General features: G+C 38.7%; 1 protein-coding gene across 1 annotated transcript in view; it reads right to left on the bottom strand.

Moving 5' to 3' along the window:
• The window catches only part of ARHGAP12 (Rho GTPase activating protein 12), a 110,066-nt gene that overhangs the window by 6,818 nt on the left and 78,338 nt on the right, over nt 1-24,910 (bottom strand). The window contains exons 9-15 of the mRNA XM_082648279.1: nt 17,597-17,658; nt 13,460-13,541; nt 9,505-9,627; nt 7,596-7,697; nt 5,257-5,355; nt 2,394-2,496; nt 522-638 (exon numbers count right to left, since the gene is read on the bottom strand). Coding sequence (XP_082504405.1) covers nt 522-638; nt 2,394-2,496; nt 5,257-5,355; nt 7,596-7,697; nt 9,505-9,627; nt 13,460-13,541; nt 17,597-17,658 — 688 coding nt within the window. The remainder of the gene's footprint in view (nt 1-521; nt 639-2,393; nt 2,497-5,256; nt 5,356-7,595; nt 7,698-9,504; nt 9,628-13,459; nt 13,542-17,596; nt 17,659-24,910) is intronic.

The following is a 24,910-nucleotide window of genomic DNA, read 5'->3' as shown; positions in this document are numbered from 1 at the left end:
TTCCTATTAAGAAAATATTCTGTTAGTACATTATGGTTCTTATACATGAAAATAAAATGTAAAAATTAGTTAGAAAAAAACACTTTATCCTAATTTTAAAATTACCTTAAATGAGAACTGAAGGCAAACCATCAAGAATAAAATTGTACATTATCTTTTCTTTCTACAGCTAGTGATTACCTGAAATTTCTTCTGATCTGTGCATCTCAAAACTAAAAATCTGTCATTCTGAAAATCTCCCACGCCACCCCATCACATCCATGTAGCTCCTCTGGTACAGGGTTTCTAAAAAGCTAATTTGGTATTTATGTCTGTTTGATGCTTTAGTTAAAATAAACTCTTCATGTGCATTAAAAAATCAATTTTAATTACTCAAATGTATTTTAATCACTGAACCTGATAACTTTATGAATAAAGAATGAGACATTTTTACTGTTTGGAAAATTTTCAGCTTTTAATGTAAAATGTCTTACTTCCGATTTAGGCCAAAGTTCATTATTATAAACATCATTTCTACCTACCTTTAATATAACCTTTTTCACGAACAGCTTGCAAAGTGGGGCGTCGTGTAAGAAATTTCTTTAAGTTTTTCTTGGTTTTTTTCTGTTCTGAAGAATCTATGCTAGATACTTTCGTGGCTTAAGACAGATAGATATTAAGCATTTTATAAAATAAAGGCTTTTTTGATGAAAATTTTTCCACCTAGTACTCAAAACATATTAATCTCATATATAAAAAATCACAGTATATAAATTCAGTTTTTCTAACTTTAATACGGTTTAAGAGTAACACATGAAGAATCAAACACTAACACAATTTCAAAGTGACAAACCAAATGAAACATTTCATTTTTATCACTAAACACTGACCGCAAACTGTGCCTTCTTTAGTATATGTGCCAAGACATTTGTAAGTCATTCTAATTTATATTCATTATTTCACAAATGATACAGTCTTGGACTCTCCATCAGGTTTAGACGGTAAAATGACCAGCAAAAAATAAAGTAACCAACCCATAAAACATAAACAAAATCCCTACCCTTCCCCATACTCACTGAACTAGGAGTCAGGGGATATATATGTATAAATATCCATCACAACTATTTGTACTTCAAGCTAAGACTCATCATAACTATCTCTACTCCGAGCTAAGGATGGGACCACCTGGATTTCCACATGGCCTGCAGACCTGATTTATCTTTGGGTTACAATAATAAAAATTCAGGAAGTAAATTTCTTGAAAATAACCATATTTGAAGAAAGTTGAGAGCACAAACAATATATTAGTAAAGAATTAAAACAATAAAAGTTTCGTGGTTTACACTATTATACAGTGACAGTGTCAGTAACAGGCCTAAACTTCATAAGAATGTGGGAGAAAAAAAGGAGAACTGATTTTCTAACCATTCAGTTAATGTGAAGACCAAAAATTTCTCAGTTAAATGTGGATTTGTTAAAATAGATTTAAGCAGGTTCAAGTCACGGGTAATGGCCTATTTAAAGCACATAATTCACAAGAGGCCTGTGTTAGAAAATGCAATCCTTGGGACTTCCCTGGCGGTCCCGTGGTTAGGACTCCCGTGCTTCCACTGCAGGGGGCACGGGTTCCATCTAAGATGCCTCATGCGGCATGGAGTGGCCAAAAAAAAGGAAAGAAAAGAAAATGCAATCCTTACAACCGCTGGCGTTTCTCTGGTCCTGTAACATAATATGTGGTCTGGAGATTAAATGCACAGACATAGCCCAGTCTAGAGGCGGCTGCCTGGCATCCAACAGGGAACTATGGTACATACCCCGTGACTTCTGACTTCTTAATGTCTAAGGGTCTATCTAGAATCTTAAACAGTAATTATATATTTTCCAATCAATGAAGTTCAGCTTCCTAGAGGCCTCAACACAAGCGCATTCTGTTGTGCGCATTTTTTTTCTCTTGCAAGGGTATCATAACATCTTAAAATTAATGTGATTCCATCGGGGTGCATACGATTAGGCTGAAAAGTGATGATGAGTTGGGCTTCCCTGGTGGCGCAGTGGTTGGGAGTCCGCCTGCCGATGCAGGGGACGCGGGTTCGTGCCCCGGTCCGGGAAGATCCCACATGCCACGGAGCGGCTGGGCCCGTGAGCCATGGCCACTGAGCCTGCACATCCGGAGCCTGTGCTCCGCAACAGGAGAGGCCACAACAGTGAGAGGCCCGAGTACCGCAAAAAAAAAAAAAAAAAAGATTATGAGTTAACGAGGAGAGAGAACACTGAACCACTGAGACCGCAACTCCTGAATCTTAGAAGTCTTGCAACACTGGAGAGTCCACTCAGCTTTCATATATTTACTCTAAACCTTTGCTAAGAGAAAAAGCTCACTCAAACCACTAGCAACACCGGGAAAGAAAACTTACAACGCGATTTCTTCAGATCCTTATGGTCCTTTTCTTTATCGTGCTTTTCTATTCCTGGTGAATCTGGTACGTCCTCCTCAATCGCTTCATCGGGTTCTACTGTCTGTTGGTTAGAGATTTTCCAAACACATATTACTTTTGCTATTACTTTAGATGTAATTCTCAGAATGATCAGTAGTCAACTCTTCCAAATGATTTTAGGGAACCAATTAGTATATACGATATATGATTTAGCTATTTGATAAATCTTTAAAAATACTCTTCCCCCTACCCCCAATGATGGCATTAACTGAATTTCGATAAAGAAAAAATTATTGATAATTCACAAGGATAATGCGCTTGTACTGATGGTGATGCTATCTTGCCACATTTTGATCAAGCGACAAGTAATAACAGTTAAAAGGTTGGGCTATATAATCTGTGGTGATAGAACAGGATGATGGTACATTGTTGATGATAGGACAGATAAAGCTAACTAGCAATGGTACCTTAACTGCTTCACACCAACAATCTTTTAAAATTGCACTTTGTGTCAAGTTAATTGACATCACTCATTACTCACAGACCTACGGATATCAGGAATTGAAAGAAATCCTAGAACTCATTTACAGCCTAACTACGGTCACTTTTACAAGTTAAAAAGCAGACTGAATTCTCAAAGCTAAAAACACTGCTCTGCCTTTTACTCTGAGGTCCTCTCTCCACCCAGAGTTTATTTTTGTGCACAGTGTAAGGAAAGGCTCCATCTTCTCAGACATCCAGCTGACCCAGCACGTGCTCTACCTGGCACAGAGTGTCCAAAGGTACGTGGGTCTGTCTCCAGGCTCCTTATTCTGTTCCACAGGTCTGTATATCTATCCCATTATGGATACACAGCTTTATAAGGTCCTGCCTGACATATGCTACAGCAAGTCTTCTTCAAAGGTGTCTTGCATATTCTTAGCCCTTTGCATTTCTATATGAATTTTAGAATAAGTTTGTCAAGTTGCCCCAGAAAACCTACTGGGATTTTGAATGAGATTCAAAAATCTCAAACCTACAAATTTATAAGCCATTTGGAAGAATATTATATCTTTACATAATTGAATTTTTTAATCCATGGACATACTTCTCATTTAAGTTTCTGTCAATGTCTCTTGATAAAGTTTTGTAATCTTGCCCATCTCTTTGCCCTCAGTATCTTTTGCCACTTTGTAAACAGTACACATTTAAAATTTTTAGAGTCAATTATATGTTCCTCTCTTTTCAGTTGGCTTATTCCCTGAACCCTTAGGCCTTAATTTAAAAAGCCACTTTCTCTGCAAGGCCTCCCTTGATCCCTACACTAGATTAGCCCCTACTTAATCAGGGTTTTTATAGTTCATTATATGAACTGTTCAGTTGTCTGTCCTCAGTAACCTTCTGTCTTTGACTGTAAGCTCCACGCATTAGGTGAGCATCCGGTTGCACGCTGCTATACCCCAGTGCGTAAGGCACTCACATGTGTGTGAGATGGACGCGGCCACCCTTGCTTTCAAGGGGTAGCGAGCACATTACAGTGACTAGACCTGCAAGTCCGTACTGGGTAGAGGAGAAGGTACATTTGAAAAGACTGGGCTCAGGTTGCTGAATTCTAATAGGAGTCACGTAAGGTTTCTGTGCAGGGGAGGATTATAAAAGTGACATCAGGAAGTTTCATACAGTAGTGGCATTAACAATGCATTGGTGGGGGATGAGATGAAATAAGGAAAACTGTTTAGGAGGTTACTCTTAATATCAACATTTAAAGGCCTGCCCATGGTTTCAGGAATAAATGGAAAGAAAGGGACAAGGTTCAGAAACATCACACAGTATTACAAACTGCAAAGGAAGAATTCACATCTAGATTGGTAAATAATTTGCTAGAAGAGGTAAAAGTTGGAGGCGGAAGAGTTAAAGAATACTCAGATTCCAAATCTGGGTGATTTGAACTGGGTGAATCATAAAATTTTGGAGCTTAAAAGGATACTTGGAGACAATCCAGTGCAATCTCTCTATTTTTTTTAAGTAGAAAAACTGAGACTCACAGAAGGAGAACACCTTGATACAATCACAAACCTTATTAATAATGAAGCGTCACCTATAAAGTCTCTGAAAGACATCTCCATCTCCACTAAAGCCAGTGATTCCCAAACTTTTTTTGTCTCCATTTAGTTTAAAACCTGTATTACATACTCCCGTAAGTATTCACTTTCATTTCACTTCTGTCACTGATACATGATCCTTAATCAGGAACCATGTCCCCATATGGTGAAGGGGTAAGAGTACAGCCTAAGAAAGTACAGCTTCTGGTTGGTTATCACTGCTCTTACAAACACAGCTTCAGAATATAAATGCGAGGTTCTTTTTGGTTGTAATACACATGAGAAGAAATTTTCCAGGAACATGAGGGTACTCTGAGTAGAAAGGTCACTAGGAAAGAAAAAGTACAAATGACAAGACGACAGCTTCATGCATCTCACCATTTTGCTCAGGATCTGTTTCCACCAAATAGGATGATTTCCAAAGCATTCACTCCATGAATAAATACTACATACTAGGCACAGTTAGACCGTCCCTACCTCCTGAGCTATTTTCTTTTTGAACCAATGCCTCATGTGAAAGTTATGTGAAATCTACTGGTGGCAAAATCCTATAAATGCCAATGTTAAATCACTCATCAGCCCCTGGGAATTGCTAAACTAATCACTGTCTTTCCTACCTCTTTCAAAATATGTATTTTTTAAAAGTATTTTTTAATATAAATTGGAAACTAGATATATAATAACCAGTTAGAAAGCCAAAAAACAAAACAAGAGAAGCAGCTCTAAAGTTAAAAAAACATTTACCTGAGTCAAACACATACCTGATTACTGATAGTGCTACTAAGAACTTTAAACCACTCATTGATAACAGCATCATTATCAGACTGAATCAGCAGTTCGGTCCCTTGACGGGTTTTCAGCTTTAGAGATAAGAAGGAAAAAAAAAAAAAGCACGGTTAGTGCTTTCAATGAAGTAAATAAATACATTTAATTCAAAGTCTACAAAACCACCAGAAGATTGGATGCCATATATCATATTAATGGTGGAAAGGTTACAGTACTCCACAGTGATGGAATTATCTTTTATTTTAGTATAAAAGAATACCAGCTGGATAATTTTATAAAACATGACGTTTTTCTCACAGTAAATTCTCAATGAAAATCTAATAATTTAGGATCCCAAACTCCGTCACACAAACAACATAAAACTTGCTGGAATCTAGAATACTTTATCATTAAAAAATAAGTTCAAGTACCTACGCTGTGCATTTTAAATGAGAATTGAAACATAATTTGTTAAGAAATAAAATCTATAATATTTTAACATAAGTTTGAGAATTTCTCTCTCTGGTTAATAACAAAAAATATATAGAGAAAGAGAATATACAAGAGTTAGACTTTCAATATTGACTATTTAATAGGAAATTATACATCACAAGCCTTCTGGACAGAAACATCACTAAATTGTAAAATCATGAACTAACTAAAGTAAGGACACGATATATGATTCTACATGAACGCAATAACCCATTTATGTATGATCTCCTGGGTTCAAAGTTTCTCACACCTGACTGAGGAAGAATTTTGAGGTATTTATAGAAATCATTCCTTCTATTTTCTGTTTGGTAAGTGTCTGATTTTCTTTTTTCCTAGAGGAACATATGGCAATGTTTCCCAAACAACATTCTGAGATACATTCCTCAAACAGCTCCTGAAGTAATGTTTTAAAAGGCATTCCTCAAAAAAATAAAGAACTCATTATGTGATGTTAATTTGGGAAGTGCTAGATTGAAAAGAGCTAAACAAGACTCTATCCTTCAAGACTTCTCAGAGTTTTGCTATTCCAGGGTGCACCGTGACTTCCTAACAGAGGAATAAAATATATACTTTCTCCCAAATTTATTTGACCATGGGACCTTCTTCATTCTGGAATGAAACAAGGCTACCTCAGGTAACAGTGACTTCCTTTCCTGCATTTCTTCTAGAAAGTGGGCCAAGATACTGTTAGAGGGTCTCACTTTGTAAAAGTAAGGAAAAGCATGCAGTCTCTTTGCTTGCAAAGAAAATTTTTTTAATAATCTAGCGGGGGAATAATTTACAGATGAGGAAAGCCCCAGGTGCATGAGAACAAGCGCTACATTAAAAGCACAGAGCAGCAGCATCTGTGCTATGGTAATGTTTCTTGTGGGTCTTGGAAGAGAGGGAACATTTGACAAGGAGAGACTAGCAACCGTTGGTATTAAAGGCAGATCCATCAGGAGCGAAAACCATCAAGACAGGAAAACCCGGGTTCCACTTGGGAAATATCAACTGTTCTAATCTGCCTAGACGACAAGTAGGAAAGCCCTGAGACAGGAGAGATTCTTTGCAAAGACAGTCCGAGCGCCCTCTGCCCTCTGCATATGCAGCCCTGTGCAGTGTTGCTGCCCCTCCACCAGCGGGGGGGCCGTGCTTTAAGCCACAGAACACACTGCTGTTTGGCTCTTACATCTGGTCCCCAAGAAGCCTTGCGGCTCCCACTCTGGCCCCCCCGGAACGCTGACATGTGAAGAAGCCTGGGGTCACCTCCTTGAGGAGGAGAGATGGTGACCGGGAGCCCAGCCAACAGCTGGCACCAACCCGGAGGGGGGAACTAGACCGTCCAGCCCCAGTCAGGCCACTGGATGACTGAAGCCGGGTGACTGGACCCAGGTGCGACCAGAAGAACCATTCAGCTCTGCACAGGCCAAACCAAACAAGCAAAACGGTTCTTTCCTCAGGCTACTAAGTTTGGGGATGGTCTGTTAGGCAGCAATAAGTAACTGATACAGGATCGTGCATTACCGCGGAGGGCTTTTAATGGCAAATAGGAAAGTTTTAATTTGTTTTTTAATATTAGATTTGGTAGGCAAAGGGAACCACACCCTTTTATTGTTGCTGGGGAAAGGCACGACTTGTGGAACAAAGGCTTGTAATACATCTTCGGAGATCCAGTGACTTCTGCAAATGAAGCCAGATCTTTACACCAGCTTTTTTCCTTAAATTATGAATCAAAGTAACTTAATGACTAACTTTGCCTCAACTAGTCACACTGAAAGAGCATTTCCCGAAATAACTCAAAACAGAACATGAAGCTACTATGGTTAAGAATGTGGATTATACTCAGAGAATAATTTATTACCTCAAATACATTCTTTTTGCTGGATTTATCCTTTGAAGCCATCTCAATCGTTGCCCCCTTAAGGTCCACCGTGAACTCTGGTTTGGACTGATTACTCCCAAACTTCGTTTTAGAAAAAAGGAAAAACCTTTATGTTATATTCATGTACATGTGTGTATCCAAAAAGAATACGGCCAATTTTATATTGTTAACAATAAATCAAAAAGGTGGTCACCTCAAATTCCTCTTCTCTTTTCGTATTATAAAATAACAATTCCTACTTTAAATTGAAATTGAAAAATGTAAGACATGATTATATATAGTTCATAGAAAAGGAAACAAAATGGCTCAACCTCCATCATTATAAGAAAAATACAAAATAAAGCCATAGTAAAATCTTTTTTCACCCATTAGTGCAAAAACAACAAAAAAAGTTCGATGAAAAACTGCATTGGTGAGGCTACAGAGTAACAGGCCCTCATTTGCAAGCAGGATATAGATCAGAACTCCTAGAGAAGAAAAGCTGCTCATACGGTATTTACAAATTTATAAAGACATGTATCCTTTGGCTCAACAATTCTATATTTTGGAATTTATTCTAAATATCTATGACTAGGTAAAATGATGTGTTCAAAAGGCGATATTCTTATATACGTATAAATAATATCTGGCAGAAAAACAAGTTCTTTTCCACCTAATAAATATTCTCTAAACCTGATTTCGTGCTTTCAAGGGTTATTTTCTTATCAACTATTTATGTTGTCAACAACTAACAATAACTTGTAAAAACAACATCCTAAGCCCCATGTTCTTCTATTCAGCCTTTGTTAGAAATAAAAACTAGAGCCAGGTGCTCTAAAGCCTCAGCAATTTAATGAGGAACCGTGAACAGAAGAGGAAAACAGTTGACATGGGTGGTTTGAGAAGAAGCAGCACTTAACTATTATATTTTGTTAACCAGACAAGGAAAAGATTAGAAAATATCAGAAAATTTATGTTAAATATAGACCTACTCTGTATCTTGCCATCATAACTTAAATTTCTGTTTAGTCTGTTAACTGAGAATAGAAAATAGAATTCCTATGTTAGTGTAGGGTTTGGGGGTTTTAAAATCTTTAAGAGCTGATGAATTGTAATCTTTAAGGTCATAAAGATTTGTTACAGGAAATTTCATTTGCTAAAATATTTTCAAATTATGTTTGTCATTGGAAATGGATCTTACCCCCCAATCCTGTGATAACTTACCGCTATTCATAACATTAATGACTACTTCGTAGTTTCACATTTAAAAAACGGTTTGACTTCATCTGTTCCCGTTTACTTCATCTTTTCAGTGTGGACTTAAATAATATACTTGTTATAACTAAACAAAACTTAGGATGTTATATTGAATTTATTAGTGGAATCAAAACAAAATTTAGGGTATTTCATGGAATTTTATTAGTGGCATCATAATAAAATTCACAACAAAAATTTCAACAATTCTACAAAGCCTTTGCCTTCCTTAGTACCTTTTGTCATTCAAAAGACATGTAATTAATCATAAAGCTATGATGGGCACAGATAACTTTCTGAGCAAATTTGATATATCTCAAAAGTCACAAAACTTAAATGGACACATTTAACAAAATGATAGAAATCAACTTAATTTAACTTGTCATCATGACATGTTCTGTAGATAGTTAACTATAAGGTAAGATATAAGTAGCCAACCAAATAAGTTATAGCAACCAAATACAAATATCAATACAATCACATAACATGGAATGCTATAAAAATGCTTCAATGTGGTTGGCAAAATTTCGGGTTTGTTACCCATTATTTCTCAAAATCTAGTCCTGCTTTTCTCTACTGTAATCATCGCTCCAATACATTCATGGCAAAGAAAACAGAACGACCGTGGCAAAGGACATGCAACAAGAAAACATACAGTGACAGCGGACACGGGAGCAGATTTTACATATGCGACAGCAGGCCGGCGGCTGACAGAGTTTGTCCAAGAAGAAAGCAGCGAGAGCAGGAGCTCAGAGACTGAGCCCTGCCGGCAGAATGACTTGATGGGAAAAGGGAAGAAAATGACGATGTCATTACAGTGCACAATGGCAAAATGACGTACAAGAGAAAACCATAACGGAACCAGAGAGGACAAAAACAGGACTCCGTAAGCAGGTAACACAGGCCAAGCTGCATCTCCAAAATATTTTTCAAAGGCCCTAGAATTTATCTCAGAGTATTTTCTGACTTCTGAATTTATTCTATAAATTCATGTTTTATTTTTAAGATGAATGCTTTATACAACTTACTTTAAGCTAACTTGTTCTCCCGTATACTCACAATGGAAGCCTTGGGGGAATGCAGAGGAGTCCCTGAGCCCCTCCTATGGCCTGCGGGCCTTGTCTTCTGGTCCCTGTCCTCTGGTCCCTGTCCGCGTCCTCTCTCGGGAGAGGCCCTGCCACCCAGCTTGCCCTCCCCGTCCTCTAGGACAGTGGAGCTCAACCAGAGGCGATTCTGCCACTTGGGAACATCTGGCAATGTCTGGAGACACTTTCAGTTGGAGGTGGGGTGCTGCTGTTACCTGCTGAACCCCCCAATGCATAAGACAGTCCCCACAACAAAGTATTATCTGGTCCAAAGAAGCCACTGTTTTTAGAAATTTGAAAGCATCGTATAAATGAATTTGAACAACTACCAATATCTGTGGGGTGACTTTTGAAATACTCAAGGAATATGAGTATTTAAATCTGCAGTGAACACAGTGTATGTCGTGTCGTCTTGTGACTGTGCACGTGCTGGTCCCCCTGTTACAGTGTAAGCTCTGAAGACGGGGGTCACTCACTTCTGAACCCCGAAGCCTAACACCAGGCCCAGAACAGAGCAGGCTTTTATGTCTGCTGAACAAATGAGGTGAAGGAAGTAAGAAAAGAGAAAGTATAATTTAAGTTACTGATACAACAACCCGGGAGATAACTAATATTTTCCGGAAAACAAGTGGCGTCTACCTATCCCGAGGAGAAGGAAAGGCTCGGTGGCTTCTGGATGGTACAGCACTGGTGTAAAATCATCTTACAGCGGGGCTGCGTGTGGCATATGCGCATTTCATTTACTCAGTTTTTACTACCCGTGAAACCAAAAATAAACACGAAGCATGAATGGTTTTCTAAAAACAGAGCTTCCAATGTATGGATGGATTTACTCAGCGTCCCGTCGATGAGTACATGCCCTGGAGTAAACTGGAAGATCTGAACTGGCTGTTTCTTCCAGGGGATCTCGGTATAGGTTTTTGCACCAAGTGTGACACTAATCTGTAAAGAACCATACTTCTCCAGCATGGCCCCGGAACAAACCATCTGAACCCAACTGAAGGAAAAGCAATCTCTTCTAACATCAAAGGAAAAAACTGGCTCTGCGAGAGACTGACTTCTCACAGCATCTTCCCGAGAGACACTCAAGGGAAATTTTCACTACAGGTGATTTTTGTCCTTTGGGCTTATGTGTTAGCCTCAGGTTAGGTGTGATTTCACTGTATAAACAGGGTAACATTTTACCTACGGAAGATCTAGCTGGTGACCGAGCAGGGAAATAAAGCTAGGATTCTTTCAAACCCTTTTTGAACAATCCTAATTACTGGGTTAATTAAGAAGCATCTTGCATATTTCATCAGTTTTTAATATTCATGAGTGTTGTATATGCCAAAATATATTACACACACTTACATGCTTTTTATTTGAATAATCTTACTAGCTTTTACTTAGGCCACTTAAATTAGTTTTCGTTCCCTTAATATGTGTTACATATGGGAAGAAAAAGCAAGGCAGTCTGAGATTTTTTAATTAGCCATAAAATAAAAATTAAGAATTGACTGTACAGCCAAGCATTTTATCATATCTGTTTAGTTTTTAAGACTATAAAACACCGTGTGACTATGTTTTATTTAATTATACCAACCTGAAATGATTACCATAATGTACCGTATTATTAACAACATATTAATAAAATTTCATTTAAAGGCAAAAATTCAAAGAGTGAATCTCTAAAGTTAAAACTCCATTAAGAATTCTTCAATTTCAAAATTGGCTAGCTCAGTGAATTTTAGGCTACGCTTCTGCTATTACCACATGGTAATGCTATAACACAACTTCAGCTGATAAACAGAAATACCCCACACCCTCTGTCGGCGTTAGTTTTAATCATGAGTTCTGAATTATGTAAGGTCCCCAAGAGACCTTCATAAAATGCAACCAGACTGTACTAATGGTTCTGTGCCAGGGTATTCACTTAACATCTTCAATTTTTTTTTTAATTTCATTTTCTTTAAATCACATGCATATCTGCCTACCTCAACGATGCCTCACTTACCACAATGATCTATGTACTTGCTTTATCTGTATATACCACAACCTTCAATCTTTAGGGGTCAGTAATTATCAAATAAATGACCATTATCCAGCTTTCTTCAGGAACTTTTTTGTTATTTTAATCTCTAATTGCTTCTCCATTCCTTTTCTTTCATTCACTTCACTCAGTGTCAAATAAAAGTTGAGCCACAAGTAGGAAGAAGAAATAACTGCATCTTCTTCTAGAAATGCATTAATATAAACAAAAAAGTATCATATGCTTCACCTCAGGGGAAAAAGGAGAAATAATTATCAATTTACTTTAAGACAAGTCAAACAAAAATTTCAGTCTTAATCTGGAAAGCATATCACAGGTCAGTTCCACTGTACTGGCTGACCAGAGAGCAAATCAAAGCATCAGTGAAGCAAAAGAGAAGAAACATTCCAGAAAGTTCACATTCATGCTCAATCCAGCAGATCTGGGGGGTTGCCATAGCAGAGTATTTGAGGACTAATACGCTCTGTGGCACTCCTGGCTCAGAACAATGTTACATGGCTGCACTGTAAACGCAGAGGACTAAAATTTGCTTGAATTTTACACATGGATTTCTCTTTTATCAAACGTAAAGTCCATAGGTCCTGTTAATTTTAAATCAACTCCGTAAGTGTAAGAAACACTGGTTAAGGCAGGATATAAAGCAGACTAAAAACATTAGATTAATTTCATTTTAAAACCTTTTTGGAAATACCCAGAGCATGGACTCTGGAGCCAAAATGGTACCCAGATCTGTCACTTAGTAGCTGTAAGACCTTGAGCGAGGCACTGAACTGTTTTATACTTCATTTTCTCATCTCCAACAGGGGGAGAGGGAATGATAAACAGTACTCTCCCAGAGTTAAGAGGATAATATATATACCATCCTCTACACTTAGAACAGTACCTAATATATTTTCAGCATTCAAAAAATGTTAGCTATTATGATAGGTCACAAATTATAATTTTTGGTATTTGTGTTACAAATAACCAAGGAGTAGCGATAGTAAACACTCAAATATACAAAAAGCTTCAAAGTCCCACAGGTAATGGTGACATTTCTTTTTCTTCTCAAAGCTGGCTGATGTCATATATAGACATGGAAACCTGACTAGTATCCAAGGGTCAGATCACAATTCAAGGTGGGGCTTGTCACATGACTGCTTATTTTCTGACTAAATATCTGAAAGAGCCAAGTCACAGACACAGGAAAGCTTTGGCATCCTGAAAACAGACCAAGAAATATATGTTCTCTAATGCCCAAGTAGTAAGGTCACCTTTCAGTTCAATGCATAAAATATAATTGGTTGGTTTTAACAATATGAGTCAGACTTTTCTAAGTAGCCCTTTTCTTTCTCTTGTGAGTCAAAATGCATCTTTAACTAAGAAAACCTCATTTACTGTTATTTGCAAGCTAGCGGTAGCTGGGAGGACTCTGGAATACTTTGTGAAGTTCAGGTGCAACACCTTCCACGTAATTTAAATGTAGAAAGCCTCCAAAGAAAAGAAATACTTGCCCAACTTGTGCTACTTCCTTGAGTTTTGGTAAACAGTAAAGATGAACCCTGCAACACGGCCCAAGAAGACAACCAGTTCTTTCTGTAATGATAAAGACGGCCAATTAAAGCTCCGTATCCAGTTTTCCCCCCCAAATTTAAAAACTTAAAACCTACTTAGCTGTTATCAATGTTGTCCACAATGTACAATCATACTGACATTCCAATTGTTTTTACTGGGGATATAATTCTAATGGAAATTACAATCATTTTATGGTCCCAAAACTAATGAGGTCAAGGAGAGATGTAAGTTATCAGAATAACCACACACCTAACTATGTGCACATGGGGGTAATCCAGCACATCTGTGATCAAGGACACTAATTTAGAGTCACATGAACTGCACACTGCATTTGGCAAGAATTCTTATTCACAATTAAAAATTCGACAAACATGCTCATCTTACGTAATTCTCTGTAGATACAGATTGTTTTATATCTCTTAGTTATCTTCCTTCCCTTAATAAGGCTATACCAGGTAAGCGGTAGATCGTATAAATTACATGCTGGTTGATAACTAAGGTTACTACTACTAAAATGAGGCTTTCAAAAAATCTTTCCTAAATTACAGAATCAACACACAAACTATATCAAAACTCTGAACGTAGAAATGTATACAGAAAAAGGCCCCCTTTCTTCTCCTTCAACCGCCTCTCCAGAGGTAACCAGTGTTTACGTTATAAGGCAATTTAATTGCTGGCAGGCTAAAACGAACGTCAAATGTATCTTCCACAGGAATTTATTAAGGCTCGCCTTACAGCCAAACATATGGCCAGTTTCGTGAAAACTTTATAGGCACTCAAAAGAAGGTTTATTCTCCATATTCAGAATGTAGAATTTAATATCTACCAATTTGACCTACTTGATTATTTTACGACTTTTTATGTCCACTTGAACTTGAAAAGTGAAATAAAGTTTACTCCTACTGAATCTCTATTTTTCCTTTTATTTCCTGTTGTTTTGCTTATGGTCATTAACATCACTTACTCAGTGAATGGCTATTTCTAATGATGAGATCTTCACTGTGGATTGATCCACAGTGCTTTATCATTTTAAAGATGCTTAGTGCCTTCTCCCTGAGTTGAACCTGTCTGCTATTAAGATCCCTATTCCTGCTTTACTTTTTTATGCCTTTGATATGTGTTATTTGTTTTAACTTTTCTGAATCGTTTTTCAGATGTCTCTTTTGTATGTAATATTGAACTGGGTTTTGCTTTGTGTTCCAGTCTGAGCACCTTTTTCTTTCAACGAATGAATATAGTGCATTTACATTTATTTATACTGATACGACACATATGTTTGGTATCTGTTCTGTCATCATTTTATTATATTTTCATTTTATTTTATTATTTTGTTTTGTGTGGACCTCAAGATATTTTGGAAGGATTTATTTTCATTGGTAAATTTATTTTATATTCCATCTTATATTTCTTTAGATAATATCTAACTTCTCTATGCTGAAAAATGCTAAACTATATTCCCACTTTAAAATATATATATATGTATTTCCACTTTAAATAAACTTTTTGAGTTTAATTTTCAAAATAAAAAAAAATGTAGAATGTGTATCTCAGAACAAATATTGAATATTTGGATACTGAATGAATGACAGTATCCAAATATTGAGTTGCAGGTAGAATTAGTCACACCTTTTTCATGGAACCAATTTTTTCCTGAACAAACAACTGACGGATACACTGATTATTTAGACTTGACTACTTGGCAGGTAGACATTATCTCAAAAATAAATGAAGTGAGCCTTTCATTTCAAGGAAAATAAATGATAGTATATGTTCACAATAACAAAGCTTTCAAACAGAAAGCAGAATTCTGGAAAACTTGGCACATCTGCCACTGTGAGGCTGACAATATTCTAAAACTTAGTGACTTTGATGATGATATTAATGATTTATGATTCTTTGATATTGTAAAATAAAATGTGCCAACATTTGAAAAATCGGCAAACTTAGTAAACCAGTATTTTCCAAATTACCTACAAGATGCTACAAAATTATGCATAGGTAAAGATTCATTCACAATGCAACACAGGCCCATGGATTTTAATGTAACTGTACTAAAAGTTCAAGGAGAGTTTTTCAGAATCTTCATTGCAACTAACATTTTTGGCGTTTTGGTGTAGCAGAAAAATACGCACAATTATCTGAGAAGGCTATTAAAATATTCCTCCCTTTTCCAACTTTATCTATGTAAAGGAGCATTTTCTTTATATACTTCAACCAAAATAATATGTTGCAACAGACCGACTGCAAGCAGAGATGAGAATCCAGGTGTCTTCCATTAAGCCAAATAGTAAAGATTTCTGAAAACATAAAACAATGCCACGCTTCTCATGGAAGTTTCCGGCATGAGAAAATACAGGGGGTTTTCTTCATAAAAGATGTTATTCATGTTAACATGTAACAGGTTATTAGTTTTAAAAGAGTTAACAGAGATTCTTAAAATTTCTCAGTTTTAATTTTTTACAGTAAATAATTCTAGATAAACTATATAGACAAAAGTTCTTTGCACTAACCAATAATTTTTAAGAGTTTAAAGAGGTCCTCAGAACAAAATGTTTGATAAACACTAAAATACAGGAAATTAAAATACCACTGTGCTCAGCTCTATATAAATAAATTTGAATATAATGAAATGGATGATATTCTTAGGAGAAGTATTCCAAAAAGCATTCCAAAGTAAGTAGAAAATCTAAAAAACTAATTATCACAGGAAAAATGACAGCAATGAAAACAGGGAAAGTGGCCAAAGACCTACCTGCACTACATATGCCCAAAAGGGAGAAAAGAAAAAAAGATCCAATTCACATGACTTCTACCAAGGAACAGCTTCAGGAACAGGTAATTGCAGTATTTGTAAAGCTATTTCAAAGCACTTAAAAGAAAAACTTCCAAGTACCAAAATCTGACAAAGTTCAATTAAAGCAAATCTAAAAAACTCAACTACATGTAAATTTTAAACTCTTTCTTAAACAACAGACTGATCTCACTTTGGCTATAAAACCCTAGCATTTCAGCGGTTTTTTAAAACTGGGGAAAATGGAACTTACCTTACAAAGAGTTAATTTCCTTAATTTATTAACCAAAAAAAACCAACAACCCAACAGAAAAAGAGACAAAGGGTATAAACTGATAATTCGAGGACAACAACAAAAAAGAAATAAAAATGGCTTGTGGTACTCTACCCCACTAAAAAGGAACGCAAGTAAAAACACCATTTTCTCTCGAATCTCTATTAGCAAAGATCAAAGAGTTTGACAACGTACTGAATGGACAAAGGCATGGAGAAATCCAAGGCTCCTGAGGTTGGAACTGACTGAGGGCCTTAGGGCACAATTTGGAATTGTATGAAAATGTCCAACTGCATATGGCCTAGCAATTCCACTTTCATAAAATATGTTCTACAGGCATATCTACATACTTGCAAAATGAACCGTGCAAGACACTGAGGGTAATACTGTTTGTAATAGCAAAAAATGGAAACATCCTAAATGTCTACCAATAGACACACTTGCAAATAAATAACAGTTAAATAAACTATGATGCAGCCATACAACATACAACTATGCAGCAGTTAAAAACTATGTGTCAGCTGTACATGCAATGAAATGCACCATCTCCAAGATAAACTGTTAAAAGACTGTGTTAAAAAAATTAATCTATGCACATGTAAATGTATCTGTTTTCTATCTCTGGAGGAAGACAGTACACCTCACTAGACATAACTGGTTACCTCTGGGGAGGGAAACTGATGGCTGGTCACTGACTTCTGACCACATGTTTTGTGTATGTTTGTATTTTGCCATGTGCATTTATTACTTATTGAAAAAAATTTTAATAAAGCTAATGCCTGCTCAGAATCCTCCGCCTTATCACCTCTGAATTTAATCTTACCTTTAGAAATAGGTCAAGACAAAGAAAAATTTTCCTCTACTTCCTGACAATCTTATATCCATCATATTAGAAAACACATTTGAAATTCTTTGAACCTGTTAATCACTTCTACTAGAATATAATTATATTCAGTTTTTATTTATATCAATCAGATGAAATGTGAGAACATTAATGATCTGTGTACTTACCGAACCTTTTTCCCATTTTCAGTAATTTTTGTTACATTTAATAATCCATATTTCTCTTGACCCTATGATATGGAACAGAGGTATTACTGTTTATAGATCATTCATACAGACAGTGAAGTCCAAATTCTTACATAGGACTGAATCAAAATGATCTGGTACTCTAAATATTAGCTTAAAAGAAAAGATCAGTCAGTGTGTAATATGGTTAGTTCTAGACTACCTTAAGAATATAATTTCCTAATACTTCTGTAAAGTTTTTTTCAGTTATTTTTGTAATTAAACACTTGGTCTGGGCTTCCCTGGTGGCACAGTGGTTGGGAGTCCGCCTGCCGATGCAGGGGACACGGGTTCATGCCCCGGTCTGGGAAGATCCCACATGCCACGGAGTGGCTGGGCCCGTGAGCCATGGCCGCTGAGCCTGTGCGTCCAGAGCCTGTGCTCTGCAACGGGAGAGGCCGCAACAGTGAGAGGCCCGCGTACCGCAAAAAACAAAAACAAAAAAACACTTGGTCTTCTCAAGGAATAGCAGCCATAAGGTAAAATCAAATTAAATTTCCACATGAACGCTACAAATCAGCACTGGAAAAATGATTTATGACTTCCTGTTCAAACCAAGTGATACGATGCTATAAATACCACAAAAAAGGAACTGTTTACTTTGCTGTCATTTTAGAACAGCGTAGTCTGAAAATTATTTAAGATACTAACCTACTTTGTCAGAATGTGAAAATAAGTAGGTAGAACAAATGCAGTGACTGTATTTAATAAATTACTTAAAAGTAAGTGGCACTATGCATAGAACTGGCCTTAATGTGGCATAAAGAATTCAATATGTTGCTTCATTAAACATATTATCAGATGGCAAATTGAGCTCTGGACAAACTAGATCTATTAGTCAGCTGATGTAAAAAACAGCGACACAGCTTTATCATCAAACCCTAGGAAGGCAAAAGTCACTGTGCTCGAGTTAAATGTTATCTTAAAATTCTTCCAGGTGGAACTGAAGAAGCACTTTCTCATTGCTCTAGCCTTCTATAGTCAAATGAATTTAATCAAAATGCGTTTGTGCCCACAGCAATCATCCATTAGTGAGCACTGTCTGAAAATGACCAAGCAGTCAATTTTCCTTCAGTTAAAACACACACACACAATACACACACACAGAGGAAAAAATAGTCTCAATGCAGAATTTATTTCTAACTATTTACCTCAGCTATTTTCTCAATGTACTTTAATTAGAAAAAAAACTTTCTTGTATGAGAGATAAACATAGCATTATTTTCTCACTAATGTCTAAAAGATAATGTCTGAAAGTTTTGCCTGGTCTGATAATAACTCACATCTATAGACAAAGCTGACAAACTATTATGTTATTCACTTTTGTTATACTGGGAACTTGGGAAATATCCATATTACTATAATTTTTTCACAAAGCATAGGTTGGATCTCCTAGATATGCAAGTCTGAGACATTTCATAAGAGCTCTCTGTTGCCTCTCAATAAAAATATCAATTACACAGTGATAAGTATGCACAGGATGTTAAGTAAGAACTTTCCCAATTTACCATCAGAAGCAGGGAGGGAAAGAAAAACTTTCAATGATCCAGGAACTAAGTAACATTAATCTGAGAGGATGGGCGCTGGTGATGTGAGCACAGGAACTCGAAGGGCGGAGGTGGGAATAGCCTATTAAAAAACACCAAAGCTGGAACTATGCAGGGTGAAAAAGCAGACACAGGAAGGAAATGCCAGCATCAAAACAGGAAGAAAAATGGAAGGGACAGCCACAGTGACAGACGGCCAAAGCCTACGGGGGAAAGAGACGCTCTGGATCAGGGATTCTTACCTGAGTCATGGCTGGACCAACACCGCACATAATCGTGCGTGTACATGCACCACTCAAGGGAAAGGCCCAGAGCTCCCATGAAATTCTCACAGGGACCAAGGCCCAAGCACTAATGCTCTAAGCAGTAAGCACTCTAACGTGAACATAAAATAAGAACAAAATGTGCCACGTCCCAAACGTACCAACACAATGACCATTACCACGCGGTGTGCAAAGTCAGAGTGCTCTGAGGAAGGCATACCTAACTCCACCTGAGAGGGGAGCAGGGAGGAAGAGAAGCTTCCCGGAGATCCTGACCCAGGAGCGAGCAACAGGAGTCGGCCACACAGAAGCGACGGACAGGCGAAGGCACAGAAGCTGGAAGCGCATCATCTCTACGCGGCTTAGGTTCCCTCAGCGTACGGGGTGCAGCAGAGCAGCAGCAAGGGGGGGGGGGGCAGCGGAACGAGCAAGGCGGGAGCAGGTGACGCAGCGCCACCGGAACGGTGTTCTGATAACTCCTATCAATGCAAGAGGTGCTGACGGCCTGGCCCAGGGAGAGGCCTGAGAGGGTGAAGAGGGGCCACACGTGAGAGCGACTCGGAAGGCAGGACTGACAGGGACAGGCCGGGAGGTAAGAGGCAAGATCGGGGAGACTCCCAAGCTTGAGCAGCTGGGGGCCCTCAGCTGCAACGACAAGCTTTAGAGGAGCCGTCCCTGACCCCTGCGGTAGGAGCTCCTCTGCCCTCCAATGACTGACGACAGCCCCCAGGTTGTTTCCTTCGTCGCACATAATGCAAAGCACAATTACGTATTATTTATTCGCCACCTACTGTCAGGCTGTCCGTCGGGACCACATCTGCTGTGCTCACCATGTATGACAGCGCCCAGCACAGCGGCTAGCATGGTGCCGGGGCTCAACACATGTGTGTTGAAGTAATTAACCAACAAAGCAGCCGTGCTATCACACTACCAAGAAATGTAAGAGAAGGTCAGTGATGGAGAAAATAAAGCTTTAACTTTTAAGCACTGAAGTTCTGAATTTGACATCAAAGTGACAAGCAGGCAGATACAGGTTTGGCTACACAGGTGTAGATTTCAGGGGGGAATTTAGGCAGATTACCATTTCATACTGTTTGGTGTACTCTTCTCTACTTAATATGATTCAAAGTCAACCAATGTTTTTGTGTAGCTTACTAAAATAACTTCATAAAAATACCTTGTTAAGTCCTTTAAAAACTGCCCATACTCACACATGATATTTCTTAGTCCAAATATGTCGATACTCTAAGGGAAACTTCGTGTTGAAAATAAGCAGGAATGTTTTAATATGAACTGGCAAAATATGGTTAAATTTTAACCAAAAATATTGTAGTAAGATTGTCCTATCCTAATTAAGGCAAGAAAACCATAAAATGTCAGTCCTACTGAGTAATCTGGGGAAACTTCCACAGGTTCATAATCACTTTGCAGGCTCCAGAATTTCTAATCGATTTTATTCATTTAGTAAGATAAGCATTTCCCAATTTTGGCTAATAATTATTATATATCAAAATCAATACCTCCCATTGAAATCTTTATCTTCAATCATGTTATAATCATGTAATAAAAAGATTCTTTCTCTGCAGAGTAAGTAACCTTGCCCTGTGATACGCTGAAAAAGAACCAGTGTGACAGAACTTCCAGAGCAGGCAAATCCATGCAGACCTTCAAACTAGAGGCTGCCATGCAGAGGGGAGGAGAGGTGGGGAAAGGGGCAGTGGCCGCTTAACGGTAGGGGGCTCCCTCTGAGGGGATGAAAGTGTCCTGAAACTGGGCAGGAGTGACAGCTACACACATTTTATACACTAAAGCCACTGAACTATATACTTTAAAGTGGTTAATGGCTAATTTTATGTTATGTGGATTTCACCTCGATTAAAAAAAATGTTTAAAGAACCAGTGTTATAAAAAATTGTTAAAATCATGTTTTTAAAAAAGGTTTTAGAATAGTAATATTCAATGAAAAAAAATTAGCCGATTTGTCCACTAAACCCTTTTGGTAACGAACGTGTTGAAATGCCCTTTTCTCCAAAGTGGGTAAAGCATTTTAATACCATAATTGGAAACACAAGGTCAAAAGTTCAAGTTTCCAAATTATATACTTAAAATTGTATTCAGTATTCAGTAAATGAGAATTTTAAAATGCATATCCTCATAGGCACACTGGGACAAACAGAGACGAGGTTCTTAGATCAGCCTACAAACTCCTGTTTAATCCACGTGTGGCAGTCATATTTTAGAGAAATACCAATTTTAAAAAAACGTATACACTACCTATTTCAAAAAAGGACTTGAGGGCCTCCCCGGTGGAACAGTGGTTGAGAGTCTGCCTGCCGATGCAGGGGACATGGGTTCGTGCCCCGGTCCGGGAAGATCCCACATGCCGCGGAGCGGCTGGGCCCGTGAGCCATGGCCGCTGCGCCTGCGCGTCTGGAGCCTGTGCTCCGCAACGGGAGAGGCCACGACAGTGAGAGGCCCGCGTACCGCAAAAAAAAAAAAAAAAAAAAAAAAAAAAACAGGACTTGAAGTGACTATGAAAAATAACAATGCATTTGAAAACTGGAAATAAGACAAGAAAAAATGAACATGTTTAAAATTTAGATTAAGGGATGAAATTTTAATCTGGTTTGATTGGAGGAGACTGAATGAAAGCATCATATGCTACGTGAACAAAGCCTGTCCAACAAGACCATGTGTTCTACGACTCCACGCATGTGCAGTGTCCAGAAGAGGCAGACCTAGTGAGATAGAAAGCACATTGCTGGCTGCTTAGGGCTTGATGGGATGTGGAAGCAGAGGGGTGACAGCAACGAGTACTGCTTTTTGAAGTGATGAATGTTCTAAAATGACTGTCCTGATGGTTGCACTTATCTGAACATACTAGAAACCAATGAACTGTACACTTTAAACGGGTGAACGGTGTAGTATGTTAGTCATATTTCAATACGGTTTTAACAAAAAAAAATTAAAAAAGAGAGATTCAATAGGCAATCTGCAGAGATTTAAAGATGCCATGAGGTAACTAACACTGATTACGATGTCAGTTTCTTTTTCTTACCACTAAGGCTTTACACCAACCAGATTTTAACTCACAAAGAACCAAAAAAAAGAAATCTGCTTGTATTAACTGGGTAAGAGTGGGAAAGACAGGCAAAAGACTCCATTCAAACAGGGCAAGAAGAGAAGAGGGAGCAGAGGCTGCAGGAGGAAAGAAGAGACTCTGGGGAGCAGAAGCCCGGGGGGGCCAGACTGGGGCTTGGGGGGAAGGACGCTGCACACTTACAGGGAAACAGAACAGCCTCAGCAGAATTAACAGAGCCGTTCCTGTTTTCCACCCAAAGGTAAATGAAGAACGAAACAGAACCCTGCTGAGGCAGTTCCTTGCCGTGGCCACCAGAGGGGACCCTGAGTCTGGGGCAGTCAGGTGACTGGCAAACTCTTGTGAAAGGGGTAACTGCCTGGGGGAATAATTTGCAAACTGTCCTTTTAACTCCCATGCGAACACTTATAAACTCATGTTTCCAGGATTACCAAGAAATTCCCTTTTACCAAAATGTAAATAATTTATAAAAGGTCTTCTCAGAAGTTACATATTACCCATATTTAAAATAAGTTAAAAAGCGTTTCTGCCTCTTTTCTAGATGGATGGATAGATTAAGAATACTGCAGTAATAGCACCTTACATTCGTACAGGAAATCCTGACAATACCACTAAAATCATGTTCACTTTGATCTTTATTTAATGTTCATGCACCCAGGACTGTGTTAAATAATGCAAAAGATAAAAAGTATTAGAAAGCAGCCCCTCTCTACCTCTCTGAGTCCCTTCAAAGTTTAAACCCTTAGCAGAGAGCTGAGGGGCACATGAGGTAACTTTCACACCATTAACGCCATCAGCGACTTGAGAGCTCAAAGAAAAAGAAGAGATGCTGTTATGCTGAGGTTAGTGTGGGCAGGCCCTAAGGGGTCATCCCACTGGTCAGCACGAGATTAACTGTAGGTGCAGAGAGGCTGAGGACCACGGTAGGCAGGGAAACCACCTGTGCAATATCAGCAGGACGGGTGGACAACACGTGATAGGAACCAAAAGACCTGATTGCTCAGGGGATGGAGAAAAGAGCCAGACAAGGAAAACAGCATCTGTGAGAAACCCGTGCCTCTAGAAAACCAGAAGTACCCTAATGAACAAGAGTCTGTTATAGTTTCTTAAAATTAAGGCAGTAACAATAAAAGTTTGTCTTCCGGAAAGCTTTAAAAGTTTCATTTCTTCCTTTTAGCAAAACCCCACAGAACAGCGGCTCTATGGCGCTGGGGTTACGCTGGCCCTGCTCTAAGGAGTCTTTTCCTTGTCTAGTGGGGAAGACATTAACTGAGGGTTGGAAGTTCCTATAAGAAATAGGAAATGAGAAGAGTTACTCGATTTTATGGAATCAAATAACATATAATTAAATGTTATTAAGAGTATCACAGGGAAACCTGACCAAATCTAGAGGATCTGAAGAAAATTCCGAGCCTGAACCAAGCTCTAAGGAATGACCAGAAGTTGACCAGGCAAAGACGTCGGGGAAGATGGGTTTCAGTGAGTGAAGGGGCTGGAGCTGAAGAGCAGGCTCCTTTGCAGAGAGGAGAGTAGCAGGGCTGCAGGAAAACACACAAGTGGGGGCAAGGAGGGGGTATGAGGACCCGGGACAGGCGCAGTGTTGCAGAGCTCGTCACGAAGTTGCATCCTCCTTCTAAAATGAAAGAAGAGCCGCTGGAGGGGAAGAGCAGGAGGGGCAAATCACAGGCTAGACTTGGGGACGGGGGCGCTGCAAACACCAAGATCAAGTAGGATTCCTCCAAAGTTACGACTGAAGAGAAGGGCTTCCCTGGTGGCACAGTGGCTAAGAATCCACCTGCCAATGCAGGGGACACGGGTTCGAGCCCTGGTCCGGGAAGATCCCACATGCCGCAGAGCAACTAAGCCCGTGAGCCACAACTACTGAGCCCACGTGCCACGACTACTGAAGCCCACGCACCTAGAGCCCGTGCTCCACAACAAGAGAAGCCACTGCAGTGAGAAGCCCGCGCACCGCAACCAAGAGTAGCCCCCGCTCACCACAACTAGAGAAAGCCCGCACGCAGCAACGAAGACCCAAGGCAGCAAATAAATGAATGAATGAATAACTGAAGAGAAGTCACTGTATCGCCAATATTACCTGGCCTAGGTTGGGCAATGCATTTGACAGCTTAGCGGGGGGGCGGGGGGTGGGGTGGGGGGGAAGGCATCTAAGGCTCGTTAAGGACGGAAATGATTCTTACCTTTGGACTGCTGGCCTGAGGAAGGAAGGGTGAAGTGTAATTTGACAGTATTCTCCAGGGATTTTTATATTTATGTTTAACAGCCAAACATAAATTCACTGCTTACAAATATGGTATATAAGTTGATCACGAAGATACCATATTTT

The sequence above is a fragment of the Grampus griseus genome (genome assembly GCF_964374135.1).
Source record: "Grampus griseus genome assembly, chromosome: 2".
Classification (NCBI taxonomy): domain Eukaryota; kingdom Metazoa; phylum Chordata; class Mammalia; order Artiodactyla; family Delphinidae; genus Grampus; species Grampus griseus.
The sequence above is the reverse complement of the archived record's forward strand: the minus strand, read 5'-3'. Positions and strand labels throughout refer to the sequence as shown.